We start from the raw sequence: 9,965 nt of genomic DNA, 5'->3' as shown, positions 1-9,965 counted from the left end.
GCTACTAAAAATTAACCCATAATGCCTTTCCTTTCCTTATGCCATTATAGCCTGTGTGGAATGAAGCCCACTTCCACGTTACCACTCATTAGCAATAAATTCCTCTCTCGATAATAATTTATCCTGAATTTTTAGTTATTGATATTTCAGAATTATCATGAAATCAGAAGGGAAAAAATGTTTTCCCAGGGCTCTGAACTGTTCTGGAGTAACTCTGCTTATTAAATCTTAGAGAGGAACCTTGCTTGAATGCCATTATTTTGCAGAATATATGGTACTGACATTTTCCTTTTTCTCCAAGGAAGATAAAGTAATAGACTAAATGGGAAAAATTCTTCTCTGAGTTATATATAACTGTTAATTTTTTGCACTAAGTTCTTACTCATCACTCTTAATTGCTAAATCCTAAAGCCATGAGAAAAAGCACATATATTACCACTAATCATATAATGAGATCTGATATTATTTATCTGAAATTTAACAGCTCTCTTCACATAACATTTGGTGAAAAAGTGTAATTATTAATGGAACAATCTGAATATCCTTCAAACATGCTAGTTGCTCTTTCTTCCCACCCCACCCCACATTTCCTTGTCTCTAATTCAAAAATATTTTACGCTACTGATAAAATGGGATGACACTTTGAAGATAAATTTAGGAATGCCCCTGTAAGATCAACCATCAGGCATGAAATGTGAAATTCTGTCATACTGACATGAATGACTGCTACTATAATCACTGGTGCCTCTTTTATTAGGTTTTTTATTAATTAAGTGTAAAGTCTGCCATTGGCCTTATAAAAGTGCTCATCTGTTTTCCTTTAATTTCAAATAGATTAAAAGTGAGATTTGACATTAATTAAAAACTTAGAATTTATGGGTAGTTTTAATTGCAAATAACATTCCAATGGTGAGCATATAGATGACTTCTTAGTCCTGTTTCGTAATAAACAGGATATGGAACAATGAGAAGACATAAAATAAATCATTTGAGAAAAGATCACTATCATTGGCTCTTTTTCCCATGTATAGCTTTGAATCCAGTCTAGCTGGTGGCCAGAAAGAGGACAGGTTCAATAGGTCATGATCTTGGGGGGTTTTAAGCATTTACACTGAAGTCTAGAAACTTCACTTTATGAAAATGTAGATGGGTTTGGTAAAATTACAACAAAAGTCCAAAAAATCATCTTCAGTTGAGCTGAAATACTTTGATATCACATTATGCAAATATGATTTCTTCTATCTTTAAATTGAATTTAAGATATTTAGGGTAACTGATATCCAAGAGATTCCTTGAAATTTCACATTTTATTATTTATAATCTTAACCGGAGCCTGTTGCAAAAAAGGGTCATCTTCTGTTGTGACCTGTAATGCAAGTTTTTTCTTCTTAGTGTCTTTTGCTTGTGCTCCTCTGGCATGAGTAGGGTTGTCACACTGGGCTTTTGAGCAGAGCTCTATCTTTGCAGCCCAGGCTACATGTGACAAGATTAAATTGGCACACTTTACTGTATATATCTTGTGTTCCTAGCAGCACTAGTCTGGCTGATACCTCTGAGAGAAGGCTCAGCTGTCACTCAGTGACCCATTAACACTAGCGTTCCATCCTGCGGTGTCGGTTTTTTCCATTCTCATGGAGATAATGCTCCCTGGAGATCTCCAATACCTGCAGGAATGAAAGAGAACAGCAGAGACAGGCTAACTATCAAAGCAGGAGCAAACAGCAAGCAAGACCATGAATTCCAATGGCAGAATTTTAAATTGAGTGAATAGATGAAGCCTATTATGATGGCTGGGTTGGGAAAGTAGGGGGAGGGTCCAGTTTTAAGAGGTATAACTTTTTAGCAAGCTATTTTTCTCTCCTCCCTGCCTGAATATCAAAAGTATCCAAAATAACACTTGCAGCTCAATAAAGAGAAGGGAGCTGTTTTGAACATGTAATAGGGAAATCTGGGTAAGACTTCACCAGTTATAAATAGGCTGTGGATATAAAATAGAATAAGCATTAAAGTGAATTGCTTACTATTCCAAATAGAACAGGATTCCTGGTTAAGGTTGGCTTAATTGGGGTACAAAATTACCTTCCTAGTACAATATAAGCACAAAAGAGGAAAATGATATAGGATCTCTGTAAGCCCTAGACCTAGGGCTGTTTTGTCCTATGACTAAACTACAAATAGCAATTAAGCAAACGCTATTGTATTTTTCCGTCCAAACCATATATTCTTTGGTGTATCACTTTATAAGAAGTAATGCTCTCTAAAGGTTACTTAAAAAAGAAGCATCATAAGAACATGCTTCTCCATTTCAGGGACTAAGTTTGGTCCAACTTATGTTGATATAAAGACAAAAAATAAAGCCAGCTGAGTCTTGAAGACATGAAAACAAGTTCAAGCTATCTTTAAATACAGTTAGAGATGAAAACGTTAATAAAGATTAGTCAGCAAATAGGGAGAAAACTGGACAAGATTCAGGATCGTAAAAAAGTGTAAAGAGAGGTGCTAATCACAAACTCTTTACTGCAATCTACAGCTGGACCCTGTTTCCATTTTTTCCACACCAGGCAAAACTTATTATTGTGTTTAGACTCTAGTTATCAGGCTGGGGTATGGATACTCCCCAGGTGAGACAGGTGCTAGAAGCAATAGTGTAAATGTGGCATATTTTTCTGGAGAACTAACTTTTCTTTTAAAAAAAGTGTTTTTTTGTTTGTTTACTGTTGACTATTTCAACTAGAAATAATTCAAAACTTTATCTTTACACTGAAATGCTCTATTATGGAGTAGGATATAATATCCATACTTCTTTTTTTGGAGGGAGGGGTGCATGGTCTGGGAATTGAACCTAGGTCTTCCACACCCAAGGTGAGCATTCTATCACTGAACCACCCTTGCACCCTATCCATATATATTTTAAAGATTTTTTAAAAAACAAACAAAATGAGACTTAAAACAAAATATTGGTAGGAATACCTTTGGCCTAACCTCCCAGTACTCATGTATCCCTTAGGGCTTGAGTTTGTGTCTCTCTCCTATTGGATACACTTGGGGAAAAACTTTGAAATGCAGCACCACAGAAGTTAGCAGGAAGAGGGACTCAGATTATTGTGCTTTAGCTATGATGACGGTGTTGGAATCCAGGTGTACTTCAGCCAAGTCTTGTAGCGAAAGAAAGAACCTGGTCTCACAATTTTGCGGTTGACGGTCTTTAAACTTCGATTCGTCCAGGAGGAGGGGCTTGTAGCCCGCACCGCGCATGACGCTGAGATCACATGGCTGGCCACGTGCTTTCCGGCGGAAGGAGGCGCGCTAATCACGTGACAGCCGTTTGGCCGTTGGACTGTGGCTGCTGGGCGTCGCCGCTGGGGCCGCAGGTCGTGCTTCTTGCTCCATGAAGAAGATGCTGGCCGCTGCCGTCTCTCGCGTGTTGTCGAGGGTCTCCCAGAAGCCTTCTAGCAGAGTACAGGTGGCAGTCTGTAACTATTCGAATGATGCTGCTTTTGAAATTAAGAAATGTGATCTTTATCGGTTAGAAGAAGGCCCTCCTGACACAACAGTGCTCACCAGAGAGGACGGGCTCAAGTACTACAGGATGATGCAGACCGTTCGCCGCATGGAATTAAAGGCAGATCAGCTGTATAAACAGAAATTCATTCGTGGTTTCTGTCACTTGTGTGATGGTCAGGAAGCTTGTTGTGTGGGGCTTGAGGCAGGCATAAACCCCACGGATCACGTCATCACATCCTATCGGGCTCACGGCTTCAGCTACACTCGTGGGCTTTCCGTCCGAGCAATTCTTGCAGAGCTTACAGGAAGGAAAGGCGGTTGTGCTAAAGGAAAAGGAGGCTCGATGCACATGTATGGCAAGAACTTCTATGGGGGCAATGGCATTGTCGGAGCCCAGGTGCCCCTGGGAGCCGGAATTGCTCTAGCCTGTAAGTATAAGGGAAAAGATGAGATCTGTCTGACTTTATATGGCGATGGTGCTGCTAATCAGGGTCAGCTGTTCGAAGCTTACAATATGGCAGCTTTGTGGAAATTACCTTGTGTTTTCATCTGTGAGAATAACCGCTATGGAATGGGAACATCTGTTGAGAGAGCAGCAGCCAGCACTGAGTACTACAAGAGAGGCAATTTTATTCCTGGGCTAAAGGTAGATGGAATGGATGTTCTGTGTGTCCGGGAGGCGGTGAAGTTTGCAGCTGCCTTTTGTCGATCTGGAAAGGGGCCCATACTGATGGAGCTGCAGACGTACCGTTATCATGGACACAGTATGAGTGACCCCGGAGTCAGTTATCGTTCCCGACAAGAAATTCAGGAAGTAAGAAGTAAGAGTGACCCTATTATGCTTCTGAAAGATAGAATGGTAAATAGCAAGCTTGTCAGTGTTGAGGAATTAAAAGAAATTGATGCGGAAGTGAAGAAGGAAATTGAGGATGCTGCCCAGTTTGCCTCGAGTGATCCCGAACCGTCTTTGGAAGAATTAGGCTATCATATCTACAGCAGTAATTCACCTTTTGAAGTTCGTGGTGCAAATCAGTGGATCAAATATAAATCCATCAGTTAAAGGGAGACTAAATTTATTGTTAGGCCTTCAACGAAACATTCAGAGTCATCTTTAAGAAACTGTATTCTCAACTTTGTTAAAGGAAGAATAAAACCATGAAACAAAAGTCTTGTAAACTTTTATTAAGAGAAATTAATTAGTATGTGTAGTCAGTTACAAGGGATATTAATTACATCCAGTTGTACATTGTTGCATTAAAAGATGCTATATAGTTATTCATTTAGAGTGAATATCTTAGATTATTTTACATTTATAGAAGTCTTAAATTTAAGAAATATAAAGAAAGCTCTAAGTTCCAAAATTGTTCGTTATAATAATTCTATTTGGTTTAATTTTATACTACTTTAACAAATAGAAACTGTATTCTCAACTTTGTTAAAGGAAGAATAAAACCATGAAACAAAAGTCTTGTAAACTTTTATTAAGAGAAATTAATTAGTATGTGTAGTCAGTTACAAGGGATATTAATTACATTCAATTGTACATTGTTGCATTAAAAGATGCTATATAGTTATTCATTTAGAGTGAATATCTTAGATTATTTTACATTTATAGAAGTCTTAAATTTAAGAAATATAAAGAAAGCTCTAAGTTCCAAAATTGTTCGTTATAATAATTCTATTTGGTTTAATTTTATACTACTTTAACAAATACTTTTATTTACTAAAAAAGAATAAAAAAACAATTCTTTGACTCCTGTTCCACTGTGCCATAGTTTTGTGTGTGTGTGTGAGTAAATTCACTATCCTGATTTTGAAAGGTGTTTATAAGCCAGTACTAAGTGTTAGAACTCCTACTGTTAAGCCATTTAAACAATGGTTTATTTTAATTAAACAATACTTAATTCAGTTGAGTATAATAGTGTACACACACATCAGTATGCAATATTGGTGATAAAGCCGAGTAATGCTGACCATCATTTGTGCAATAAAACAGAATATTTTATTATAGCAGTGCAGGGGAGGAAGGATAAATAATTCCTTTTTCATGTTGTGCTGTATTAATATTTTTAGTGTGCTAATTTAAAGAATACCTGTCCTATTTTATTCACATACTAGAAAATCTAATAGGCCATACAAATTATAAGAATTTCACCGTTGCAAAAAATGTTAGAATATCTTAGAGAAAGAAGAATTTCTGATATCAAAAATATTTATGTTACTCTAAAAGGTTAGGGTTGTATGCAGATGTGTGGAAAGAAATGAGAAATGAAGGAATTGAAAAGAGGTATGTAAATACCTGATATAGATACATTGGAAATAAATGTATTTGGAAAACTCATTTAAATTTGCTCACTTAGTGTTCAGAAACAGAGCAGATATTAGTGAGGTTTAAACTTATTTGTGAAAAAGAGCTATTTTTTGAGATTTGTCATATACCATAATTCAGCTTCTTAAAAGTTTACAATTTGGTGGGTTTTAGTAAATTTAAAAGATTTTGCAGCCATCACCACTAAGTCCAGAATATTTACATCACCTCCAAAAGAAAATCGATACCCATTAATCACTCCTTATTTCCCCCCTCATCATTCTCTGACAACCAGAAATCAACTGTCTCTAGAATTGCCCATTCTACACATTTCATTATAATGGAATCATATATTATGTGGTCAATTGTGACTGACTTTTTTCACTTAGCATATTTTCAAGTTTTATCCATGCTATAGCATGTATCAATACTTTATTACTTTTTATGTTGAATAATACTCAATTTGTTTACCCATTCATCAGTTGATAGACATTTGGGTTGCTTCCACTTTTTGGCTATTATGAGTAATGAAAGCTTGTTTTGATGAGAATAAGCTCAATCCTTTTCCTTCTAAACATAAACACAATAGAAATGTTAAAGCGACTAAGCCAAGAAAACACACAGTATCTTTTATGATATAATCCTTTTTAATTTAACAGACCAATGAAGTTTAACAGACGTGTTTGAATAGTTTCAGTCTATTAGTCTATAGAACCTGTTGTTCAAATTAGATTTTGATTTCTTAATTTTAGAACAGTTTTTAGATGTGCATATAAAGATTTTCCATATATCCTTATATTAGTTTGATAATGCTGGATCAAGATTTTAACAGGGCTTTTCTGGGGTACATAATAACCTCAAACTAGCACAATCCTGCATCCAGTTTCCCCTACTATTAACATATTAGTATGTGGCCAGGAAAAGGTCAACTCAGCAGTTCTGGATTGCTTAAACCCTGCACATTTTAAAGAAAGGCCTGTCTTCTTGGTCCTGGGAGATAACTTCTGAGCCTTTTGAAAATTCTGACTTATAGTACTTCTGGATGCCTGAGGTCTTGAGCCAGGCTATTTCAGTTTGACCAGATAAGTTTACCTTAATGTGATTTTGGTGAACGTTTGATTTGCTTTGGGGAGGGACTGGGATCTGAGTAGAAATGTCAGTCACATAGGTACTGTATGCCTATGTGACTAGCTGCCAGTAAAAAATATGCACCAAAGCCATGGGTAAGCTTTCCCAGTGGGCAAGACTTAGCATACTTGTCACACATAGATGCTGGAAGAATGAAGTGCATCCCTATGCAACTTCACTGTTAGGGGCACCTGGAAGATTGCACTAACTTCTAGACTTTCCCATGTGTCTTTTTGTTTTCTGATACTGGTCTGTGTCCTTTAACTGTAGTAAAACATAACCATGAATAAAGCAACAAAATTAATCCAATTTCTTAATTGTATAAAATAAAATACTATTTTTATTTTATATAAAAATATGGACCACATGGGGAAGGTGGTCCAGAGATTCTAAATGGTTAATTCACGTTCACATAATAAGTGAAAGTAATAGCTTTTAATCATTTTAATCATAGCTACTATTCCTTTTTTACTGGAATAACTTCAAAAACAAGGAATTATGCTTAGCACTTTATATATCTTTTCCCAATTTAAAAGTTTGTAATATATATAAAATATGGGCATAATATTAATTTTACAAAAGCGAAATTAAGACTCAGGGAGGTTAAGTTACTCTGTCAACCAAAAAACAGCATCAATGATGCTGTGCCAATTTCAAGGACTTAAACAAGCAATTTGTGTTTTATGTCCCTTGGAACACTCTCTTTGGGAGTCATGATTCTCCATTTGAGAAGTTCAAATAAAATGAGACCTATCTGCCTCCTTTACCCTATTAGAGAGGCCAAGAATAGGCACTCTGGTCATGAGTCCCCATTAAGCCCAATGTACCAGCTTAACCTGCCAAAGCAACAAACATGTTGCCTTGAACAAACCCATCAGCTAGCTGAAAGCCAATGAGTAATCGCAGAAAATGTCTTGCAGAACAGAAGAATCACCATCCCCAAACTTTGCCCAAATTCCCAATTTACAAAATCACAAAATGTTTTATGGTTGCTTTTAAAACTTTTAATTGTTGAGGTATTTTGTTGCGAAATTATTGAGTACAAGAATAGAAACTCAGGTTTAATCTGACAGAAATGAGAAATTGCTTAGCAAAGGCAGAGATTTAAGGAGAAAAGATCAAAGTAGTAAACCAAGCAGATTCGGAAAGCCATAAGGAGGTACCTCTACTTAGGTTCACACTTTAGAAGCAGAAAGAGGGAGAGCCAGGTGTTCAATAGTAATAACAGAGCATGGAGACAAAATAAGTATTAAATATATATAGTTCTACCATATGAGTTTGGTTTTCAGATTAATATACCTATTACATTGTGTTTTGATGTATTTATAGTTGTATGTTGGGAACAATGGGTCAAGATAAACATAGCAGATTATTTTTACAGTTTTATTGACTGAGATTTGTTTATATTCAAGATGGAAGATTTCCCTTGACTGGTGAATATCAGGTCTTGATGAGTCAAAGCCGGCATTTATCAAACCGAAACAGTGTATGAGTAAGTCATTGAAGGTTCACAATGTTTGTGAACTAGTCTCCCTGAATATAAAAGTGAGATCCAGGCATTCAAATCCTTGCAATTAACAGAACCTAAAAGACAAAGCTGAAATAAAGTGAACAGACAAATTGCTGGTCATAATCAAAGGAGGGAACAACCAGAGATGAGAACAATTCAGAAACTTGGAGAATGAGACAAATTAGTAACAAAGGCAAGAGAACCAGGAGTAGTAGGTTGGCATATTGGTATCATTCGTGTCATCACAGAAGTCAATATCCATTGGATGAATTGTATTAATAGCATCTCATGTCTTGGCAGACCTTTTTCTAAATCTTCCCAGCCAACCTCATTTAGTCTTAAAGCAACTGTGCCTTTATGTGGCAGGGAAATAAAACCTGAATTTTGTTGTCATTTAAACCTGAGTTCAAATCTTGGCCCTGTCATCTATGAGAAATGATACCTTGGGAAAGTGACTTAACTCTTATCTCCATCATCTGTAGGAGGGTTAAACCATGCAACTATTGTGAAAGTTGAATGTAGATGCAAAGTAGCATCTAAGTTTCAGGCTTTCCTAATGTGACCAATAATTTGAAATTTCAGATCTATGGGAAGATGGAGCTCTTTTTTGAGAAAATGGCCAAAATTTGGAAGAGACTACCCCATCCCATCCAAAAGCAAGAAAAAAATATTCTTGTGTGTTAATTAGATTGGTAAGTGTATGGATTGCAGTGTTCAGAAGAAAATGAGAGCGAAAAGATTTATTTTCTCAAACTCAGCCACCTTTAATTTCTCATGACCCTCTCACTCTTGATTTAAGTTTTTCAGCCAGCAGTGAATACAGAAAATATCACAGAAGGGTCAGCAACTTTGGAGGCAAATCAGCATTTAAGAGTAATATCTCTTTCCACTTCGTTCCCAATTTCTTTCAGAGCTAGGGTTTGTCTATTGTCTATAGCAGAGTATGGAGATATTGTGCAGGTACTACTTTGGTAGACCCAGAAGTGAGGAATTCAGATTTTGCCATTTTGCTGTAATTTTAATATAGATAATCTAATACCAGAAATTTCTTCTCAATTAGCCCTCCTTCCTATTTTAGATTCCCTTTATAGAATGCTTGCAAACAATATTAATTTTAAAGGTTCTGGCCAGGCTTAAAAGAAAAATCAAACAAAACTCTACGTTCAATCAATGTTATAATTCTCTCACATTGACTTAATTCATGTCTATTTGACCCATGAGGCTGAGCTATATAGCAAAGAGCAAAGATGAGAAGCCCTGTTCTGGAATTTGAAAGGGAGAGATGGAAATTTTCTGCTGAGGTTAGGTACAGAAAAGAACAATCAAATTAGGAAACACTAAAGAGCAACAAAGACAGTTCATACAATACTTTCCTTTTGACAGGGCAATAAATACTCAAACTGAATAATTTACCAAGAGAAAAAGAGCCCACTCAAACCTCTTGACCTTTTGAACAATAAGCAGAAGTTCAATTATCCACAAATGTTCTACTAAAAGGCAGATTTCCAGGCTGCA

General features: G+C 36.3%; 1 protein-coding gene across 1 annotated transcript; it reads left to right on the top strand.

Annotated features, from left to right (window-relative positions):
* The first annotated feature begins 3,303 nt into the window (after positions 1 to 3,303).
* PDHA2 (pyruvate dehydrogenase E1 subunit alpha 2) lies at positions 3,304 to 4,874 on the top strand. Its single transcript, XM_077142795.1, has one exon. It carries the CDS (start codon positions 3,389 to 3,391, stop codon positions 4,562 to 4,564), a length of 1,176 nt encoding a protein of 391 aa, XP_076998910.1. The 5' UTR covers positions 3,304 to 3,388; the 3' UTR covers positions 4,565 to 4,874.
* Positions 4,875 to 9,965: the final 5,091 nt, after the last annotated feature.

This window comes from Tamandua tetradactyla, chromosome 24 (assembly GCF_023851605.1).
Source record: "Tamandua tetradactyla isolate mTamTet1 chromosome 24, mTamTet1.pri, whole genome shotgun sequence".
Classification (NCBI taxonomy): Eukaryota; Metazoa; Chordata; class Mammalia; order Pilosa; family Myrmecophagidae; genus Tamandua; species Tamandua tetradactyla.
The sequence above is the reverse complement of the archived record's forward strand: the minus strand, read 5'-3'. Positions and strand labels throughout refer to the sequence as shown.

Bases quoted from the DNA above. Each gene is read 5' to 3' on its own strand.
- PDHA2 (XM_077142795.1), top strand. From the start codon at position 3,389: ATGAAGAAGATGCTGGCCGCTGCCGTCTCTCGCGTGTTGTCGAGGGTC.